The 21329-nt window shown below is 59.7% G+C and overlaps 1 protein-coding gene across 1 annotated transcript; it reads right to left on the reverse strand.

Annotated features, from left to right (window-relative positions):
* Positions 1–1723: 1723 nt before the first annotated feature.
* TYK2 (tyrosine kinase 2) lies at positions 1724–20673 on the reverse strand. Its single transcript, XM_055793212.1, is given in 33 exon segments — positions 1724–1899; positions 1901–1974; positions 1977–2004; positions 2893–2958; positions 2960–3004; positions 3090–3207; positions 3370–3422; positions 3424–3546; positions 5880–5998; positions 6245–6437; positions 6970–6999; positions 7001–7068; positions 8283–8524; positions 8526–8676; positions 9221–9356; positions 10930–11057; positions 11168–11227; positions 11230–11255; positions 11287–11291; positions 11381–11497; positions 11499–11546; positions 12293–12399; positions 12496–12688; positions 12843–12966; positions 13045–13202; positions 13656–13850; positions 15003–15366; positions 15526–15689; positions 16017–16161; positions 17523–17646; positions 18440–18655; positions 19994–20061; positions 20594–20673. Coding segments are annotated over 31 exon segments (3624 nt in total). The 5' UTR covers positions 18630–18655; positions 19994–20061; positions 20594–20673; the 3' UTR covers positions 1724–1869.
* Between the last annotated feature and the right edge of the window lie 656 nt (positions 20674–21329).

Consider the following 21329-nt stretch of genomic DNA (forward strand, 5'->3'; position numbering starts at 1 on the left):
GGCGCCCCGGGCCCGCACCTGGTTGCTCACGTCGGCCGGCAGCCCGCGGATCAGCACCTTGCGGCGGTTGCGGAACTGGCGGGCGCTGCGCTCCAGGCGGCTCCGCACCTCGGCCGCGTCCAGCGGCGGCAGTTCCTCCTCGGGGGCCCGGCCCGGGCCTGGGCCCAGCCCCGCCGCCGGCAGCTCCGGGCTCGGCGCCGCTACGGCACCGGCCAGCGAGAGCGCCGCCGCCGCCGCCATCTTGGTCACCCGCCGCCTCCTGGGACCATCGAGAGGCAGGCGGCGGGTAGAGCGCCGCCAAGGACGCCGCCTCCTCATTGGCCCGCCCGCCGCCTCGCCCACGCGGGAGCAATCGGGCCGCTCATTGGACAGGCGAAAAAAACAAGCCGGCGCCACCGGCGCTCTTCATTGGGTGGAAACGCCTCTTATTAGCATACGGCCTCCTGGTTGGGCACAGCCGGACGAGCCCTACGGTCGCCGCACTCGATTGGCTGCTCCTCGGGGCCACGCCCCTGAGCCACCCGACCTTTGACCTCCCTCACCTAAAAGGGCCACCTGGCCCCCCCGCAAAGCCCCCTATGGGGCCTCCAAGAGCGCCCCCTGCCCCCTATGGGGACCTCTGACCCCCCTATAGAGACCCCTGAGACTCCCCCACACCCTACAGAGACCCCTGAGACCCCCCAACGCCCTACAGGGGACACCCGACCCCCCTACAGAGACCCCTAAGACCCCCCCCCAACACCCTACAGGGACCCCTGACCCCCCCTATAAGTGGTCCCTGAGACACTCCCCAACACCCTATAGGGGCCCCTGAGACCCCCCAACACCCTATAGAGACCCCCGAGAACCCCCCCCCCCCAACACCCTACAGGGACGCCTGACCCCCCTATAGGGACCCCCTGAGACCCCCCCACCACCCCCGATCACCCTATAGGAACCCCTGAGACCCCCGCCAAAACCCTATAGGGACCCTGAGACCCCCCCTAGCCTACAGGACACCCCCCAGATCCTATAGGGACCCCCCCATCCCCCCCAGTACACCAGTGCCTCCCCCCCAGCCCCCCCATTCAGGGGTGCCCAGGGCCCCGCTCCCCCCACCAGGCAGGAGAGGGGGGGTCGTTACGTCCTTTATTGGGAGATGCCCCCCACGGAGGGGGAAAGGGGGACCCACCCCCAGCTCCCACGGGGGGGGGGGTGTCCGGGGGGGGAGGGGCAGACAGCAGGCAATAAATAACTGCGGGGGGGGGCCACGGTAGAGCCTCGCCTCAGTTTGGCCCCCCTCCCCAGCCCCCCCTCTCCCCCCCCAGCCCCCAAAACCAGTCCTGGGGTGACAACCAGTGCAAAGCTGGGGGGGGGGGGGGGGGGGGGGGGGGCGGGGGCAGTGTCCCCTCCCCCACAATTTGAGGGGGAGGCACAGAAACACAGCGGAGACCCCGACTCCCAATAAAGTGCCAAATTCTTTTGCTGAGCCCCCCATTCCTTTGGGGGGGGCACCCCAAATCCCGGTGGGAAGGCGATGCCCCCCCCCCCCCCCCCCCCCCCCAGCACCCGAGGAAGGGGGGGGATGTGTTTGAGGCTTGAAATTTGCCCCTCCCCCACGTCCTCCCCCAAAGTTTCATTCACAGTGTCAACAGTGAAATGATGGGGGGGAGCTGGGGGTCCCACGGGGGGTTCCCCCCCCCCTAGCGCTGCTCTGCCACGCACCCACCATCGCCAGCCCGGCGTTTCCTCCCCGGCATTTCCTGGCATTTTCCTTACCCGGTGCTGGGAAAAGTGAGGAGTCGCGCCCCTCCCCCCCCAACTTTCCGCCGTGTTTTGGGGGGCAGGGGGGGGAGGGGGGGTCGTGGCCCCTGCCCCCCGCCCCCCAGCTCAGCAGAGGCTGAAGACGGAGGGAGCCTGAGCCCCTGTATTTCTCATGGAAGTTCTTGAGGATGGGGACGAGGTTGTGGAAGGGCGGGCGGAAGGAAGCTTCCGCTTCCAGCAGTTCTTCATCAGCCGGTAGATCTGGGGGGGGGAAGAGCCGGACACGCCGGGATGGGTTGGGGAATCAGGGGGGGGGCATCAGCTTCCCCCTCCCACCAGCCCCCCTGACTTGTTCTGCTTCCCTTCCCACTCTTTCCCCTTCTTCCCCTCTTTTCCTCCTCCCACTATTCCCTTCCCCCCTTTTCCGCCTTCCCTTCCCCTTTCCCTCCTCTTCCCTATTTTAATCCTTTCTTTTTCCACTTCCCCCCCCCCTTCCTGTTCCACCTTTCCCCCCTTCCTGTTCCACTTTTGCCCCCCCCCTTCCTTCCCCACTTTCCCCCTTCCTCTTCCCCTTGTTCCCTCTTCTTCCCATTTTTCTCTTCCCCTCTTTTTCCCCCTTCCTCTCACCCACTTTTCCCTTCCTCTTCCCTTCCTCACTTCCTCTTCCCCATTTTTCCTCTTCCTCAGTTTTCCTCCTCTCTGTTTTTCCTCCCCCTCCCCTTACCCAATTTCCCCCCTTCCCCAGCTTTCCCCTCCACACTTTTCCCCCTCCCCAATTTCCTCCCTCCCCGGTTTCCCCCCTCCCCACTCCCCCACCTCCCGTACCTCCCCTCCCCACTTCTCCCCCCACTACCCCCCCCCAATTTCCCCCCCTCCCCTCCCCACTTCCCCCCTCCCCTCCCCACTTCCCCTCCCCCAATTTCCCCCCTCCCCTCCACACTTCCCTCCTCCCCCCTCCCCTCCCCCAATCGCCCCCCTCCCCTCCACACTTCCCTCCTCCCCCCTCCCCTCCCCCAATCGCCCCCCCTCCCCTCCCCCAATTTCCATCCCTCCTCCCCTCTTCCCCTCCCCCAATCTCCATCCCTCCTCCCCTCTTCCCCTCCCCCAATCTCCCCTCTTCCCCTCCCCAATCTCCCCCCCCCTCCCCACCTCGCAGGGACAGTCCTTGGGGCTGGGCAGCCGCCTGCCCCGCTCCAGCAGCTCGATCAGCCGCAGACACCGTCATCTGCCCCTGCGTCGCCCCGATCAGCTCGATGAACTTCTGGCGGGGCGAGACCACCCAGCCGCCGTCACCCCCCCCCTGCCCCCCCGCCCCCCCGCGTCACCCAGGGAGTGGGGGGACTCACCGCCGGTGGGCTCTGCCCGGCGTCGCAGCGGGTCAGGAGCTCGTAGAGCGTCACCCCAAAGGACCAAACGTCCGAGGCGTAATAAAATTTACACTCTTTGAGGCACTCCACCGCGTACCTGCGCGCCGAGAGCTGCCGCTGAGCACCACCGGCACGCCACGGCTCACCGTAGCCCCGTGCCGGGTTCTGCTAGCCCCCCATTGCCCCCCTCTTGGGGTGCAGGGGGTGCTGTGCCCCCCCAGTTGCCCCCGCCGTGGGGTGCAGGGGGTGCTGTGCTCACCAGAAGACGGGGGCTGTCCGCCGTCCTCGCAGACGGCGGTAATACTCGTGGCCCCTCGGGGATGGCTTTGGCTAAGCCGAAATCGCCGATTTTCACCACGTTCTCGTTCTCCAGCAGCACGTTGCGGGCGGCGAGGTCCCGGTGGATGTAGTGCAGGGAGTGCAGGTAGGCCATGCCCTGGGGGGGGGGGGGGGAAGGGGGGGGGGGCAGAGACAATTGGGGGGGGTCAGAGCTGGAGCGCACACAAACCATGCCCTGGGGAAAGGGAAACAAGGGGCTCAGAGCCAATTTGGGGGGGCTCAGAGCCATTGTGGGGGGCTCAGAACCATTGTCGGGGGGGGTCAGAGCCATTGGGGGGGCTCAGAGCCAATTTGGGGGGGGCTCAGAGCCATGCTGGGGGACTCAGAGCCCATTTTGGGGGGGTCAGAGCCATTGTGGGGGGCACAGAGCCGATTTGGGGGGTCTCAGAGCCATTGTGGGGGGCACAGAACCATTGTCGGGGGGGTCAGAGCCATTGGGGGGGGCTAAGAGCCAATTTTGGGGGGGATCAGAGCCATTGTGGGGGGCACAGAGCCTGGAGCGCACACAAACCATGCCCTGGGGAAGGGAAACAAGGGGCTCAGAGCCAATTTGGGGGGTCTCAGAGCCAATTTGGGGGGTCTCAGAGCCATTGTTGGGGGGGGTCAGAGCCAATTTCGGGGGGCTCAGAGCCATGCTGGGGGACTCAGAGTCCATTTTGGGGGGGGTCAGAGCCATTGTGGGGGCTCAGAGCCAATTTTGGGGGGCTCAGAGCCTGGAGCGCACATAAACCATGCCCTGGGGAAGGGAAACAAGGGGCTCAGAGCCAATTTGGGGGGTCTCAGAGCCATTGTGGGGGGTCTCAGAGCCTTTGTTGGGGGGGGTCAGAGCCAATTTGGGGGGGCTCAGAGCCATGCTGGGGGACTCAGAGCCCATTGTGGGGGGCTCAGAGCCATTGTGGGGGGCTCAGAGCCAATTTGGGGGGGTCTCAGAGCCATTGTGGGGGGCACAGAACCATTGTCAGGGGGGGTCAGAGCCATTGGGGGGGGCTCAGAGCCAATTTTGGGGGGGATCAGAGCCATTGTGGGGGGCACAGAGCCTGGAGCGCACACAAACCATGCCCTGGGGAAGGGAAACAAGGGGCTCAGAGCCAATTTGGGGGGTCTCAGAGCCATTGTTGGGGGGGTCAGAGCCAATTTCGGGGGACTCAGAGCCCATTTTGGGGGGGTCAGAGCCATTGTGGGGGGCTCAGAGCCAATTTTGGGGGGCTCAGAGCCTGGAGCGCACATAAACCATGCCCTGGGGAAGGGAAACAAGGGGCTCAGAGCCAATTTGGGGGGGCTCAGAACCATTGTCGGGGGGGCTCAGAACCATTGTCGGGGGGGGGTCAGAGCCTTTGGGGGGGGCACAGAGCCAATTTGGGGGGGCTCAGAGCCATGCTGGGGGACTCAGAGCCCATTTTGGGGGGGTCAGAGCCATTGTGGGGGGCACAGAGCCGATTTGGGGGGTCTCAGAGCCATTGTGGGGGGCACAGAACCATTGTCAGGGGGGGGTCAGAGCCATTGGGGGGGGCTAAGAGCCAATTTTGGGGGGGATCAGAGCCATTGTGGGGGGCACAGAGCCTGGAGCGCACACAAACCATGCCCTGGGGAAGGGAAACAAGGGGCTCAGAGCCAATTTGGGGGGTCTCAGAGCCAATTTGGGGGGTCTCAGAGCCATTGTTGGGGGGGTCAGAGCCAATTTCGGGGGGCTCAGAGCCATGCTGGGGGACTCAGAGTCCATTTTGGGGGGGTCAGAGCCATTGTGGGGGGCTCAGAGCCAATTTTTGGGGGGCTCAGAGCCTGGAGCGCACATAAACCATGCCCTGGGGAGGGAAACAAGGGGCTCAGAGCCAATTTGGGGGGTCTCAGAGCCAATTTGGGGGGTCTCAGAGCCATTGTTGGGGGGACCAGAGCCAATTTCGGGGGGCTCAGAGCCATGCTGGGGGGCTCAGAGCCATGCTGGGGGGCTCAGAGTCCATTTTGGGGGGGTCAGAGCCATTGTGGGGGGCTCAGAGCCAATTTTGGGGGGCTCAGAGCCTGGAGCGCACATGCCCTGGGGAAGGGAAACAAGGGGCTCAGAGCCAGTTTTGGGGGGGCCAGAGCCATTGTGGGGGGCACAGAGCCAATTTGGTGGTGTCAGAGCCATTGTCAGGGGGGGTCGGAGCCAATTTTGGGGGCTCAGAGCCAATTTTTGGGGGGTCAGAGCCATCGTCAGGGGGACTCAGAGCCAATTTTTGGGGGCTCAGAGCCGATTTTTGGGGGGTCAGAGCCGATTTTTGGGGGCTCAGAGCCATTGTCAGGGGGGCTCAGAGCCATTGTCAGGGGGGCTCAGAGCCGATTTTGGGGGGCTCAGAGCCGATTTTTGGGGGCTCAGAGCCATTGTGGGGGGCACAGAGCCACGCTGGGGGGCACGGAGGAGCCCCCAGAGCAGCTGGGCGGGTCAGGCCGTACCTCGCAGATCTGCTGGGCGAAGAGCAGGATGTGTGCCAGGCTGACGTGATGCTTGGGCAGGTAGTCCCGCAGGCTGCCCAGCGGCACGTACTCCATGATCAGCTGCACCACCTTCTCTCCTGGAGGAGGAGGAGGGGGAGGGGAGGACGAAGGCAGCGTGAGGAGGAGGGGGCCCAACCCAGAGACCCCCCCCTAACCCCACTGAGGAGATCCCCTCCCTGCTCCCAACCGTGGAAAAAAACCCGTGGGCAATCTGGTTTTTATGGCAGCACCGGTGTCGGACGCCACAAGCTTGGGGTCTGTTCAACGCCGAGGGGCAAAACCCAAGGGGGGGGGACCCCCCGTGTCCCCCCCATCCCCCTTACCCTGCTCGCTGCAGCACCCCTTGTACTTGACGATGTTTTCGTGGTAAAGGGTCTTGAGGATCTCGATCTCCCTCTTCCAGCTGGCGAGCAGCTGCTGGCTGCAGCCGGATTTGAGGGATTTCACGGCCACCATCTCCCCCGTCCCATCGTTGGTGGGGTCGTAGCAATACAGGCTCACCTTCCCGAAGTGACCCTGGGAGGAAACAGGGACAGAATTCCCGATCCAGCCAGGAAAAAGTTTTCCTAGCCCATAGGAAACGCTTCTGGGAAGTCAATAAAGCGCTGGGGAAATCCTCGGTGGAAAGATGCTGAAGGTTTTTAGACCCTGGGGAAATTGTCGGTGAAAAGATTTAAAAAAAAAAAAAAAAAAAAAATCAAAGATTTTTAAGCCTCGTCCAAATGTGGATTCATTAGAAATCAATCCGGAAAAAGGCAACGGAAGCGCCTGGACCAGGTGGCGGCACAAGGCACCGTGATAACCGGCTGCGAGGAAATGTCCTCCCGATGGGATGAAACTTCCTCGTTGTCCATCACTGATCCCCTGGGAATTTATATCCGCTCCGTTGGGAAATGAGGTTCGGAAATGTGAGGTTGGAAAACATCCCCCAGCGCCATGATGAAGTGGCTTTTCAATCCCCCTCCCCCCAGGCACAGCCTGTTTGGGGCAGGAAAACCCTCCGGGAGCAGCAGGAAATTTCCGGGTAGGATCTCGAGATGCCGCTTACCTCCCCCAGCTCCCGGATTTTTTTCAGGTACCCGCTTCTGAAAGACGGTGGGATCCGACACCGGGAAGTCGGGATTCACCGAGGTGATGTCTACGAGGTCTGGAAAGGGAGGGGGTCGAGATGCTTTTGCACGAGATGCTTTTTCTCTCCCAACCCCTGCATCCCCAGGAACGCCTCTTCTCTTCCCTTCTTTACCTTTTCCCTGCCTTTTCCCCCTTCTTTGCCTTTTTTCCCCCCTTTTCTTTTCCCTCTTTACTTTTCCCCCCCTCATTTTTTGGGGTTTTTTTTGCCCTTTCTTTTACTCTTTTTCCCTGTTTTTTCTCCTCTTCTGTCTTTTTTTGCCTTTTCCCTTTTCCCCCTTTCCACCTTTTTTGCTTTTTCCGTTTTTTTCCCCCTTTCCCCACTTTTTTCCCTTTTCTGCCTTTTTTCCCCTTTTCCCCTTTCTTTTGCCTTTTCCCTGCTCTTTTCCCTTTTCTGCCTTTTTCCCCCTTTTCCCCCCTTTTCTGCTTTTTTTCTCTTTTCCCCTTTTTCTTCCCCTTTTCTCTTTCCCTCCTTTCTGCCTTTTTTGTCTTTTCCCCTTTTTCCCTGTACGTTTTTCTTTCCTGCCTTTCTTTCCCCTTTCCCCATTTTCCCCTTTTTGCCTTTTCCGCCTTTTCCCCATTTTTTCTGTTCTTTTCCCCATTTTTTCTCCCGTTCCTTCCCCCCCTTTTCCCCATTTTTCCTGTTCCGTTTCCCCCCTTTTCCCGTTCCGTTCCCCCCCTTTTCCCCATTTTTCCCGTTCCGTTTCCCCCTTTTCCCGTTCCGTTCCCCCCCTTTTCCCCATTTTTCCCGTTCCGTTCCCCTCCTTTTCCCCATTTTTCCCGTTCCGTTCCCCCCCTTTTCCCCATTTTTCCCGTTCCGTTCCCCCCCTTTTCCCCATTTTTCCCGTTCCGTTCCCCCCCTTTTCCCCATTTTTTCCCGTTCCTTTCCCCCCCTTTTCCCCATTTTTTCCCGTTCCTTTCCCCCCCTTTTCCCCATTTTTTCCCGTTCCGTTCCCCCCCTTTTCCCCATTTTTCCCGTTCCGTTCCCCCCCTTTTCCCCCTTCCCCCCCCTTTCCCCCCCCCCTTGCCCTTGCCCCCTCTCCTTTTCCCTTTTTGCCTTTTTTTCCCTGTCCTCCCTTTCTGCCTTTTTTTTTTCCCCTTTCCCTTCCCTTCCCCCCACCTCGCGCCCCCGCCCCCCCCCCCCCCCCGGAGCTGAGCCAGGGAGGAACAGCGGGGTCCCCCCTGCCCCAGCCCCCCCGCCCCCCCCAGCCCCCCGCCCCCCCCCGTGCTGACTGTGGGGCTGGAGCTGGGTGAGGTCCCGCAGGACGGTGCGGAAGGACGGCCGCTCCCCGGGGCTGTAGCTCAGGCACTGGCGGATCAGCCGGGCCAGCTCCTTGCACGAGGGCTCGGGCAGGCGATGCCTCTTCTCGTAGAAACGCTCCCTTCTACGGGGAAGGAAACCCAGTCACGCGGGGCTGGATCCCTCCGGGATCCCGGGATGTGCGGGGCTGGAGGGCGAGGAGGATCCCAGGCACCTCCGAGGGCGCGCGCTCCTTCAGCGGGACGTCGGCGTCGAAGCAGATTTCCAGCAGCGTGGTGCCGAAGCTCCACTTGTCGGCCGCCGGGCTGAGGTTTCCCACTTCGCGGACACATTCCGGAGCGATCCAAGGGATCCGCTCCACGCGCTCTGGGGGAACCAAAGTGGGGGGATGCTGAGGGTACAGCCGGGAAGAGCTCCTGTTGATCCCAGCCAGGCTCGGAGCATCCCCGCCAGCCAAACCCACCGGTGGAGAATTTAGGCGGCGCCATCGGAGAAGGTACAAGCCACCAGTGGAGACTTTACGCGGCGCCAGAGAATTTACGCAGTGTCGGTGCAGAACTTATGTGCCACTGGTGGAGACTTTACGCGGCGGCATCCGTGAATTTACGCGGCGCCGGTGGAGACTTTACGCGGCGGCATCCGTGAATTTACGCGGCGCCGGTGGAGAATTTACGCGCGCGGCATCCGTGAATTTACGCGGCACCGGTGGAGAATTTACGCGGCGCCGGTGGAGAATTTAGGCAGCGTTGCCTTCAAAATCCCAACTATCCCAAAAATAAAGGTTGGAAATTCCCGGATGGGGCTGGAACAGCCCAGGCACAACCCACCCTATTCACTAGCGGGGCTGCAGGAGGCAGGGGAGGGAAAAAACCCCAAACCCCCAGATTTTCAGCCCGGGATGAGGCAATACCTTCTCGGGAGAGCACGGTGAAGCTGACGCCGGGATCGCTGAGCTTCACAAAAGGCGTGGATCCGTCTTCCAGCCCCTTCCTGGCCAGCAGGATGTTTTTGGCGCACACGTTGCCATGCACCAGGTTTTTATCCTCCTGGGAAAACCAAAAGATACAAAATTTGGGGAGAAAGACCCAGGGATGCTCTCGGAACAAAGCCAAGCCAAGTGCCCGGGAAATTAATAAAATAAAATAAATTTACGGCTTTAATTACCCACGTCGCCTCCCTGCCTCGTTATCCCTCTGCAGAAAATTAAAACCCTCGGGATAGAGGGAATCCAAGGAAAAGGATTAGCCAGCGTGGGGGCGAGTGGCCTTGCAAACAGCTAGCCAGATTTGCCAAGCTGCTAGCCAAAAGCCAAGAGCCGGCACGTGCAGCCCACCCGCGCCCCCCCCCAGCCGCTCGCTTCCAGGAAAAAGGGAGTGAGGAGGGGGCTTGGGGGGTCCTGACAAGCAGCTAGCCAGCTTTGCCAAGCTGCTGGCCCAAAGCCGGGCGAGCGGGGAAGGAACATCCTCATCTCTGGCTCCTCCCAACCAGCGCAACCCCAAAATGAAGCCACAAAGGCGAGATCCGGCACGTGGAGCTCGGGAAAACTGGCGGCTCCCAGCTGGGGAACTGGTGGCTCCAGCTGGGAAAACTGGTGGCTCCCAATCGGGAAACCGGCATCTCCCAGTCAGAAAAACCCAGAGCTCCCAGCTGGGAAACCCGTGGCTCCCAGCTGGGAAACCCGTGGCTCCCAGCTGGGAAAACCTGGCTCCCAGCTGGGAAACCCGTGGCTCCCAGCTGGGAAACCCGTGGCTCCCAGCTGGGGAAAACCGTGGCTCCCAATCGGGAAACTGGCATCTCCCAGTCAGAAAACCCAGAGCTCCCAGCTGGGAAACTGGTGGCTCCCAGCTGGGAAACCCATGGCTCCTAATCGGGAAACCGGCATCTCCCAGTCAGAAAACCCAGAGCTCCCAGCTGGGAAACCCGTGGCTCCCAGCTGGGAAACCCGTGGCTCCTTGCTGGGAAACTGGTGGCTCCTTGCTGGGAAACTGGTGGCTCCCAGCTGGGAAAACCCCTGGCTCCCAATCGGGAAACCGGCATCTCCCAGTCAGAAAACCCAGAGCTCCCAGCTGGGAAACTGGTGGCGCCTAGCTGGGAAACTGGTGGCTCCCAATCGGGAAACCGGCACCTCCCAGTCAGAAAACCCAGAGCTCCCAGCTGGGAAACCCGTGGCTCCCAAGCCGGGAAACCCACAGCTCCTTGCTGGGAAACTGGTGGCTCCCAGCTGGGAAACTGGTGGCTCCCAGCTGGGAAACTGGCATCTCCCAGTCAGAAAACCCAGAGCTCCCAGCTGGGAAACTGGTGGCTCCCAATCGGGAAACCGGCATCTCCCAGTCAGAAAACCCAGAGCTCCCAGCTGGGAAACACCCCCGTTGCCCCTCCCCAATCGGAAACCGGCATCTCCCAGTCAGAAAACCCAGAGCTCCCAGCTGGGAAACTGGTGGCTCCCAGCTGGGAAACTGGTGGCTCCCAGCTGGGAAACCGGCACCTCCCAGTCAGAAAACCCAGAGCTCCCAGCTGGGAAACCAGAGCTCCCAGCTGGGAAACCAGAGCTCCCAGCTGGGAAACCAGAGCTCCCAGCTGGCCCCCAGTCGGAAAACCAGTGGCTGCCAGCCCCATTACCAGGTAGCTCAGGGCACTGGCCAGCTGCTTGGCCACGGTGATTTTCCAGCCGACCGCGACGCGGCCCTTCTCCTTCCGCAGCAGCACGTCCAGCGGCCCGTGTTCCACGAACTCCTCCACCATGATGTCTGCGGGAGAGCGGGGCCTTGCCTGGGCGGGGGGACGGGGGGGGGGACGGGGGGGGAACGGGGGAAGGGGGACGGGGAAGGCAGGGCAGGGGCACACGCCCCACGCTTACTCTCGGAGCCCCGCACGCAGACGCCGTGCACGAACGCCAAGTGGACGTGCGACACCTGCTCATCAGGCTGGCCGTCTCAAAAAAACGCCTGCGGGGCGACCAAGAGGGGCTGTCACGACAGAGCCTGTCATGACGACGCTCTCGCAGCACCCAGAGCACGGCTCAGAGCCAATCACCCCCCCAAATCCCGCTCCAGGGGGGCTCACCAGGGGCGATGTCCCTGTGGCTGGGATCCAGGACTTTGAGGACCACGTGCATCTCCCGGCTGTTGTTGTTCTGTTCGGTGGAAAAATATTCGGCTTCGTCGTCACCGGCGCCGCAGACGCTCAGGACCCCCGTCGTAGATGTTGGTGCGGGTGCCCTGCCCCAGGTGGGCGCGCTGCGGGCGGTGGGAGAGAGGGACGAGGCTCAGCGGGGAGCTCAGCACCCAGGACGCGCCGGCCGACGTTCCCGGTCTCCCTCCTTCCCGGGATGGGACCGGCTCCGTCGCCCCCCTCCCTGGAAAGGGACACAAAGGCCAAGGGAAACGCGCCCGCCGGGCTCCCACCCGCAGCCCCCCCACAGGCGCAGGGGGTGGGGAAGGGGATCGGGGGGATCTGGGGGATCTGCCGCGGTTTCCTGCTGGGAAACCCGTGGTTCCTTCCTAGCTGAAAAATCCACAGCTCCCAGCCGGGAAACCCATGGCGCCGTGCTGGGAAATCTACAGTTCCCAGCCAGAAAATCCAGGGCTCCCAGTCGGGAAATCCACAGCTCCTTGCCGGGAAAGTCCATGCCTCCCAGCTGGGAAATCCACATCTCCCAGCTGGGAAACCTGCAGCTCCATGCTGGGAAATCCATGCCTCCCCACCAGGAAACCTGCGGCTCCCTGCCAGAAAACCCACGGCTTCCAGCCGGAAAATCCATAGCTCCCAGCCGGGAAACCCGCAGCTTCTTGCTGGGAAACCTGCAGCTCCCAGCCGGAAAACTTGCAGCTCCCAGCCGGAAAACTCGCAGCTCCCAGCCAGGAAACTCATGGCTCCCAGCTGGGAAACCTGCAGCTCCGTGCTGGAAAGCCCGCGGCTCCCAGCCGGAAAACCAGCAGCTCCCATCCCACAGCTCCCATCCCGGGAATGCGGAGCGCACAACCTGAGTGATCTCGTTCTTGCGGATCTGGTGGAAGCTGAGCTGGGTCAGGTTGAGGATCTGCTTGGCGTTATCCTTCACCTTCCGCGTGATCAGCAGGTCTGAGATCTCTGCAAGGGCAGGGAAGAGCGTGATGCTAAAGCCCTGGAATCCACTGGATCCCTCGCTGCTCCCGCCCGGGGGAGGGAAGACGATCCATCCTCTACCTCCTGGTTTGGGTGGGCAGCAGCGCTTCACCGTGAAGCTTTCCTCGCCAGATTTGAGCGTGCAGCCCTTGAGCACATCCAAGAGCTCCTGCAAAGTGGAAAATTCCCGGTCCCACCCTTCCAGCACAAAAGAATTTCCTTTTTTTTGGATCCGGAACTGCCGGTACTTGAGAGCTCCCTGCGCTCCAGGAGTCTACGGGGAAAAAAAAACCCCAAAAAACCAACGATCAGCGTCAGGAAAAGCATTGCAGCTCCAACCAGCCACAGCCCCAGCTCGTTCCCAACAAGACCAGCACTTCCCACAGCTCGCCATTCCCAGGAATTCTGCGCTGGGAATGGGATCTGACCTGTGTCTGGCTCCTTTTGACCACGGAGAGAATCATCCTGTTGAAGTCAAGGACGCTCCAGCGGATGATGTAAAGCCCTTCCTCCTCCTCTTCCCGCCGGAGCTTGGCAAAAACAAACTCTTCCCTGGGAAGAGAAGGAAAAGCTTCGGATCGGCCCTGGGACGCATCCCGCCGCGCCATCCGTCGGGAAGAGGCCACTCACTGCATGGGGCCGTGGATGCCGTTGAGGATGCTCATCACCAGCCGCGGCGGAGCCACCTGGTGACACAGGTAATGGCTGGAATCGGCCGTCAGGCGGAAATAACCATCCACCAGCGCGCCCAAGGAGAGTGCACTCGCCGGGGCCGGGAGAGCCACCTCCTGGGACCAGAGACAGGAACCAGCGTCACAACCCGGCAGCTCCAACCCCCCCGCAGCCCTCACCCACCCGCCGAGAGACTAAACTCTTCCTCAGCAGGATTAAACCCCCCAAAAAAGATCCTGCCTCTTCCCAGCACCGGCTTTTCCCCCAAAAAAAGATCCTTCTTCCCAGTGCCACCTTTTCCCCAGAAAAAAGATCCTTATTCCCAGTGCCGGCTCTTCCCCCAAAAATAGATCCTTCTTCTTCCCGGTGCCGACTCTTCCCCCCAAAAAAGATCCTTCTTCTTCCTGGCGCCAGCTCTTCCCCCCCAAAAAATCCTTCTTCTTCCTGGCACTGGCTCTTCCCCCCAAAAAAAGATCCTTTTTCTTCCCGGCACCGGCTTTTCCCCCAAAAAAGATCCTTTTCCTTCCCAAAGGTCTCCAAAGGGCACGTCGGGACCCAGGTGCGCTCACCAGGCACTCGTTGTCCTGCCGGTGGATCCCGACCCTGCAGTCCTTGATGACGATGTGCGTGATCTCCCGGAAATCGCAGAATCGGATCCACTTGGGCTCGCTCCGCTCCGCCGCCTGGATTGATCCCATGGGCTCCGGCTCCTTGTTCCTGCTCTTTCTCCCAAAATAGCTGCGCTGGGAGACGATCTCCGTGGTCTGGGGGGGAGCGACCGAGGGATCAGTTCAGCCTTTCCTACTGGGAAATGGTGCCACTGGGCTGCGGCGGCTACTGGCCAAACTGGGATAAGCTGGAAAGGAACCTGCAGCACCCAGAGGAAAAGCCCAGGAGGAAAAGCTAACTGCTGTGGGATGGGATTCGGATCGGGAACGGGATTTGGATCGAAATGGGATTTGGATTGGGAACGGGATTCAGACGGGGAAGAGTTCATGGAACGTGGAGCGCCCAGAGAGCCTGACGCAAAGCCCAGGAGGAAAATCTAAGAAAAAGGAGCCGCTGCGGGATGGGATTTGGACTGGGAATGGGATTTGGACCGGGAATGGCATTTGGATTGGGAACGGAATTTGGACTGGGAACAGAAATTGGACCAAGAATGGAATTTGGATTGGGAACAGGATTTGAATTGGGAAAGGGATTTGGATTGGGAATGGCTCATGGAACCTAAAGTGCCCAGAGGAAAAGCCCAGGAGGAAAATCTAAGGAGAAAGAGCCGCTGTGGGATGGGATTTGGACTGGGAACAGAATTTAGATTGGGAACAGGATTTGGACTGGGAATAGGATTTGGACTGGGAGCAGTTCATGGAACCTGGAGTGCCCAGAGAGCCTGACGAAAAGCCCAGGAGGAAAATCTAAGGAGAAGGAGCCGCTGCAGGATGGGATTTGGACTGGGAACGGGATTTGGACTGGGAACAGCTCCTCAAACCTGGAGTGCCCAGAGGAAAAGCCCAGGAGGAAAATCTCAGGAAAAGGAGCCGCTGCGGGATGGGATCTGGACTGCGAATGGGATCTGGACTGGGAACGGGATCTGGACCGGGAACGGAATTTGGATTGGGAACGGAATTTGGACCGGGAACGGAATTTGGATTGGAACGGAATTGGGCACGGGAACGGCTCCTCAAACCTGGAGTGCCCAGAGGAAAAGCCCAGGAGCAAAATCTAAGGAGAAGGAGCCACTGTGGGATGGGATCTGGACTGGGAACGGGATTTGGACTGGGAATGGCTCATGGAACCTGGAGTGCCCAGAGAGCCTGAGGAAAAGCCCAGGAGCAAAAGCTAACTGCTGTGGGCTGGGATTTGGATTGGGAATGGGATTTGGACTGGGAATGGCGGGAGCGGGAGCACCCCCCCACCTCTACGGGCACCGGCCGCCACTGGATCCCACCCGTGCCGGTGACGAGGACTTGGTGGGTGACGGGCGGCTCCTTGGGGAGCGTCGCGTGTCCCCCGTTGACGCGGAGCTGCCCCTTCTCCCCCTCGGAGGAGGTTTCCAAGGAAAACACGGGGAAGAGCTCGCTGCCGAAGCGCGGCGCCAGGTGCTCCAAGGTGGCCAGATATTTGTACATGATGTCCTGCGCTGTCAGCTTGCCGGCGCTGACCGTGTGCCGCTGGAAACGCTGGACGAACTTTTTGAAGACGTTTTTCATGCGGAATTTGGTCAGGTAGTTGTTCTGCTGGATCTGGCGGTAGAAGGAACGTGGGATGCAATCCTTGAAGCTGCGGAAGGGAAGGAGCAAACCATCAGCGTGATCCTGGAGGTGCCACGATCCGTCTCTCCATCACCGGATTCGCTCCCGGCGAGGAGGATGGAGAGGAAAAAGGGGGAGAAACCCCCCAAAAAACCCCTTCCAGGCAGCGGCAGAGCGGAACGGTCACCTGTATTTCCTGGCCACTTCCTCGAGGGAGATGCCTTTTTTGAGGGCGATGTGCGAGAGGTGAAGCACGGCCATGCCCAAGCTCTCGTTTTTGAACCTCTGGATCTCCTGTTCGCTCTGGAGATCTTTCAAAGAGGCGACGTCGTTGATGAAGTCGAATTTCGCCTATTAAAAAACCTAGAATGTTAAATAAAAGGGGGAAAAAAAAACCAACCCAGCCCCCAACCCTGCACTGACTTCCAAGCACTTTTTCTCGGCTTTTTTTATTTCGCTGGCGCAATGGGACCCCCCTCAGTGCAGCTCCCGGCCTCCCAGGGAGGATTCGAGCAGGAAAAAAACTTTCCAAGAACAAAACTCCAGCTGTGTTCATCCTCTAAAGAAAGCCCTGGCGGATCCCCACCAGATCCCGACCACCGGGCTTGAAGCGAAGCTGGCTGGATCACAAGAAAATCCCCCAAATTTCCAAGATTCCCACTCAGCCCGTTTGGTTACCTGCTCAAAGAGATACTCGAAGGAGGATTTATCCAGCAAGGCTCCTCCTTGCAGCTTCTCCTCCGGGGAGTCGCTCTGCCGAGGCACGTTGCGATAAACCGCCGGCTCCTTCTCGTTCATCCCGTGCCAATTCCGAAAGTAGTACCTGGAGGGGGGGAGGAGGAGCAGGAGGAGAAGCAGGAGAGTGATGCTCGCCCAGGGTGCTGGGAGGGATGGGCTCCGTCCCTGCATCCTCTCGTAGCCAAAAAGGATGCTCCAGGGTTTGTATCCGCAGCCAAACCCGGGTCCAGCGGCTGCCCCGGAGCTGCTCCAGGCTCGTTTCCACCATAAACCCACCCCTGCCCCATCCCTGCTCCAAGAGGTTTTCCAGAAATTTTGTCGCCAGCCATCTCAAGAACCCCCAGGAAAAGAGCAGCAGCCTGAGAGCTGAGATCCGTCCCAACCCCATCCCCCACCCCCCCAGTTCTGGGCTCAGATCGGGGGGAATTGGGGTTCGTTTAATTAATTTTTGAACCGCCAAACTTCTGGAACCCCCCCAGGAGAATTAGCCGCATCCTCAAAACCCACGACCCGAGCGTACGGCGCCAACAGGCACCACCTCATCCCACCACTAAAACCTCCCGCTTTTCCCACTACGTTTTACGACCAGTTACGTAGAATTCACCCCCAGCAGCACAGCTTCATTAAAAGCACCCTAATTAACTCCGGCTGCGACCCAGCTCCACCTGCAAAGGCAGTTTTAGCAAAGCTGGTTCCCCGGGAAAAAGATATTATAAGTCGTATAACCCAAGGGAACGAATTCCCAGGCTGGATTTTCCCTTTTTCCCTCGTTTTTATCTTTGCTATGACTCTGATACCACGAAAAAAATTACTAAAAAATTTTTTTAAAGTTAAAAAAAAATAATAAAAAATGAACCACCACCAGCAGCCAGAAAAAGCTGCCCTCATCAAACGGCCAGTGGTTTTTGCGACCGGCGTCCCCGTCATCCCCAGGGAATGTGAGGATCAGGCAAAGATGCCTGGAAAACACCGGCCACGCCGCAGCCCTGCACTTGCTCCGAGGAAAAAATGCTCCGGAGGGGACGATATCCCGGGATATATCGGGATGGAGCGGAGAAGGGTGAGCATGGGCTGGATCCACCAGGGCAACAAGCAGGGGAGGATTGGGAAGAGGGAAATGAATTTTTCCGTGCCGACGGACAGGCAGGGGTCTCCACCCGCGTCCTCTTCCTCATTTAATCCTTCCCACTCCGACTTCCAGCATCCCCAAGCGCCCCCAGCTCCGCATGCCGACCGCCGCCAGCGTTTTCCAGGAAAGCAGGGGAAAAAAAAAAAAAAAAAAAAAAGCAGGGGGGGAGAAAAAAAAAAAAAAAAAAGTGTTTTCCAGGGGCAGGAAAGCCAGTGGTGGGATTTCCAGTGCAGCCCTCGGCAAGGCTGGCACATCCCGGCTCTGCAGGGCTCGGATCTGTTAAAAAAGCAGGATGGGGCGGTGGGAAGGGGCCTCACCTCATGCGGAAGAGCAGGTTGAGGTTGGTGTCTTTGCCAATTTGGAAGAGGTGGTTGGGTGGGAGCCAGACTCGGCTCTGGGGGTCGTAGAGGGCGAAGAGGCTGTAGCACAGCGGCGTGATGCCTGCGAGGAAAACACCGCCCCGGTCAGACTGCTAAGCCCGCAAAAATTCCCAAAAACCAGCAAAAAAACATCCCCAAACCTGCCTTTTTTCACCCCAGTTCTCCCCATCGCTCCATTGCACAAAGCCCTCCAACCCCAGGGACACACACGTCCTCCTTGGAAATGTTGGGGGAGGAAAATCCTGAAAAATTCCGTCTTCCCGGCGCGCTCGGGGCGAGCCAGGGCAGCTGGCAATGGTTTTATCCCAAATAAACCACCGGGCAGAGCCAGTTAAACCACAGCAAGGGGCCGGGAAGCCAAGAAACCCCGTGGGAAATGGGAATCGGGAGTGATGTGCTGGGGAAATCTTAGGTGGGGGCTAAAAATTTCTTGGAATGGTTAAAAAAAAGGTGTCAAGCGCGGTTAATTCGGCTGCGAAATGGGCTCGGAGCAGGCAGCCGGCACGGAAGAAATCCACGGCGAGGGGAGGCAGAGCACTCGTTAACCGGGGATGCTCATGAGTCAGGGGGGAAATAATTACGCTTCGACTCATCACGCTCCGATAAATCGGAGACCCGCTGGGTTGAGCCGCGGGGCAGATCCACCGCCGGAGCGCCGGAGCGAGCAGGGATCCCCAGATTCCGCCGGATGGATCCGCTACCGGCCAGCTCCTGGGGAGCTGCTGCTTGAACCCAACCCCCCGAGCGGGGATTTATCCCCCAAACCAGCTTCATTCTCCCCAAAATTGGTCAAGCGGCAATTTCACAGCACCGGGTGCCGCGGTTGAGGGGAGCCGGAGCTCGCCGGAGCTCACCGAGGCGGTGGGCAAGGTCGATGCAGATCTCCTCGGCGCTCAGCGTGCCCTGGGTGTAAATCCGGTAACGCTCCCGCTGCTCCTCGCCGGACCAGTGGAGACAAACCTTCACGCCGGTGCCACTGGCCGAGAAGCAGCAGCTTTCGGCGTCCGACTCGCTGTGCTTCACCGCGCACTGGCACAGGGACATGGCGACGGCCGCCGAAAACGCCCCCGCTGGGGCAAAAAAAAAAAAAAATCAAAAAAAAATCACCAAGATCCAGCAGTGGGGAAATAAAAATAAAGAAATCACCAAAATCCGGCAGCGGAGAAATAAATTCAATTTTCAGGCGTCAAGCGTAAAAAAAAAAAATCAGGTGTAAGGCATGAAATGAAGGTCTAAAGTATAAAATTAAGATGAAAAGCGTTAAAAACGTAAGGTATAAGGTGTGAAATTAAAGTGTAAAGTGTAAAATTAAGGCAAAACAAAAACATAAGGCGTGAGGCATAAAATGAAGGGGTAAAGTGTAAAATTAAGGCAGAAAGTGTAAAAAAAATCAGGTGTAAGGCATGAAATGAAGGTCTAAAGTGTAAAATTAAGGTGAAAAGCATTAAAAACATAAGGTATAAGGTGTGAAATTAAAGTGTAAAGTGTAAAATTAAGGCAAAAAGCATAAAAACGTAAGGCATGAGGCATAAAATGAAGAGGTAAAGTGTAAAATTAAGGCAAAAAGTGTAAAAAGAATCAGGTGTAAGGAGTGAAATGAAGGTCTAAAGTGTAAAATTAAGGCGAAAAGCGTTAAAAACATAAGGTGTAAGGTGTGAAATTAAGGTGTAAAATGTAAAATTAAGGCAAAAAACATAAAAAAATAAGGTGTGAGGCGTGAAATTAAGGGGTAAAGTGTAAAATTAAGACGTAAAGCATAAAAAAATAAGGTGTAAGGTGTGAAATTAAGGGGTAAAGTGGAAATTTAAGGCAAAAAGCATAAAGAAATAAGGTGTAAGGCATAAAATGAATGGGTAAAGTGTAAAATTAAGGCAAAAAACATAAAAAGAGATGTAAGGCATGAAATGAAGGTCTAAAGTGTAAAATTAAGGTGAAAAGTGTTAAAAACATATGGTGTAAGGCGTGAAATTAAGGGGTAAAATGTAAAATTAAGACATAAAGCATAAAAAAATAAGGTGTGAGGCGTGAAATTAAGGGGTAAAGCATAAAATTAAGATGTAAAGCATTAAAAAAATCAGGTGTAAGGCGTGAAATGAAAGGGTAAAGTGTAAAATTAAGGCAAAAAACGTTAAAAAATTAACATAAAGTGTAATAAAATGGGGTGCAAAGGGGTCTCCCTCCCCGTGCCTCCCCCTCCCTGCCCCCCCCCAGCTTTACACGCTGTAGAGACTTTTGCTGAACTCGCGCCCCTCCCCCATCCCCAGCCTGGCCCGGGGGGGCTGCAGAGGGGGGTGGGGGGGTTGGTGGGGGGGGGGGCTGGGGGAGGTGTGTGTTAGGAAAGTGCGGAGAGCCCCGCCACCAGTCCATCCCAGTTGGGTAACTGGGCGCCCAAGGCTGGCGCTACGCACCTCGGCGGCAGATGAAGCATAACGTGGTGGTGGTCTCCGGCGGCGGCGCGGCAGGGGGGTGTCAGCACCTGGAGAGGGGGGAAACGGCGGTGACCCCCAACCCAGGGCCCCCCAGCCCCCCACACCCAGCCCCCCAACCCAGGGGGCTCCCAGCCTGACCCCCCCCGGCCCCACACCCGCAGCCCCCCTACCCCAGGCCCCCCCAGCTCCACAAAGTCTGACACCACCGCGCCCCCCGCCCCACATACCCGGACCCCCAGCCCAGGGGGCTCCCAGCTCCACAAAGCCTGACACACACCCCCAGCCCCACACACCCGGACCCCACCCCAGGCCCCACCAACTCCACATAGCCTGACCCCCACCCCAGGACCCCCCCAACCCACATACCCGGACGTGGACCCCCACCCCAGGGCCCCCCAGCCCCACACACCCAGGCCCCCACGCCAGGTCCCCCCGGCACCCCTAGGCCCCGCCGCCCCCCCCGCCCCACAGGCCCGGCCCCTCCCCAGGCCCCCGCCCCCCAAGCCCCCTCCCCGCCCCCTCGAGCCCCCAGCCGCTGCCCCGACACCCCCCCCCCCGCCCCGCCCCCCCGGCTCGTACCGGGCCCCCCTCCCCGCCGGCCCAGCCGCCGCTCCGGCTCCCTCCGCCCCGCAGAGCCGCCGCCTCCCATTGGCCCCGAGAGACGCGCGCTGCCATTGGCCGGCCGCCGCCACGCGGCCACGCCCACACGCCTGCGTCCCATAGGCGGAACGCTGCGCTTGGCCCCGCCCCCGGGGGGGGCCGCCGGCGGCAGTGATTGGCTGAGAGGCGGGGCAGCCGCTAGAGTCCGGGGCGGGCTGGAGGGGGCACAGCTGGACCCGAACTGGGGGGTGGGGCACAGCTGCATCTGGGCACAGCTGGACCCGAACTGGGGGGTGGGGCACAGCTGGACCCGAACTGGGGGGTGTGGCACAGCTGGACCCAAACTGGGGGGTGGGGCACAGCTGGATCTGGGCACAGCTGGACCCAAACGGGGGGGTGTGGCACAGCTGGACCCAAACTGGGGGGGTGTGGCACAGCTGGACCCAAACTGGGGGGTGGGGCACAGCTGGACCCGAACTGGGGGGTGGGGCACAGCTGGACCCGGGCACAGCTGGATCTGGGCACAGCTGGACCCAAACAGGAGGGGGGTGGGGCACAGCTGGACCCAAACTGGAGGGGGGTGGGGCACAGCTGGATCTGGGTACATCTGGATCCAAACTGGGGGGCAGGGCACAGCTGGATCTGGGCACAACTGGATCCAAACTGGGGGGGCAGGGCACAGCTGGATCCAGACCCACAGCACAGCTGGATCAAA

This window comes from Falco peregrinus, assembly GCF_023634155.1.
Source record: "Falco peregrinus isolate bFalPer1 chromosome 12 unlocalized genomic scaffold, bFalPer1.pri SUPER_12_unloc_3, whole genome shotgun sequence".
Classification (NCBI taxonomy): domain Eukaryota; kingdom Metazoa; phylum Chordata; class Aves; order Falconiformes; family Falconidae; genus Falco; species Falco peregrinus.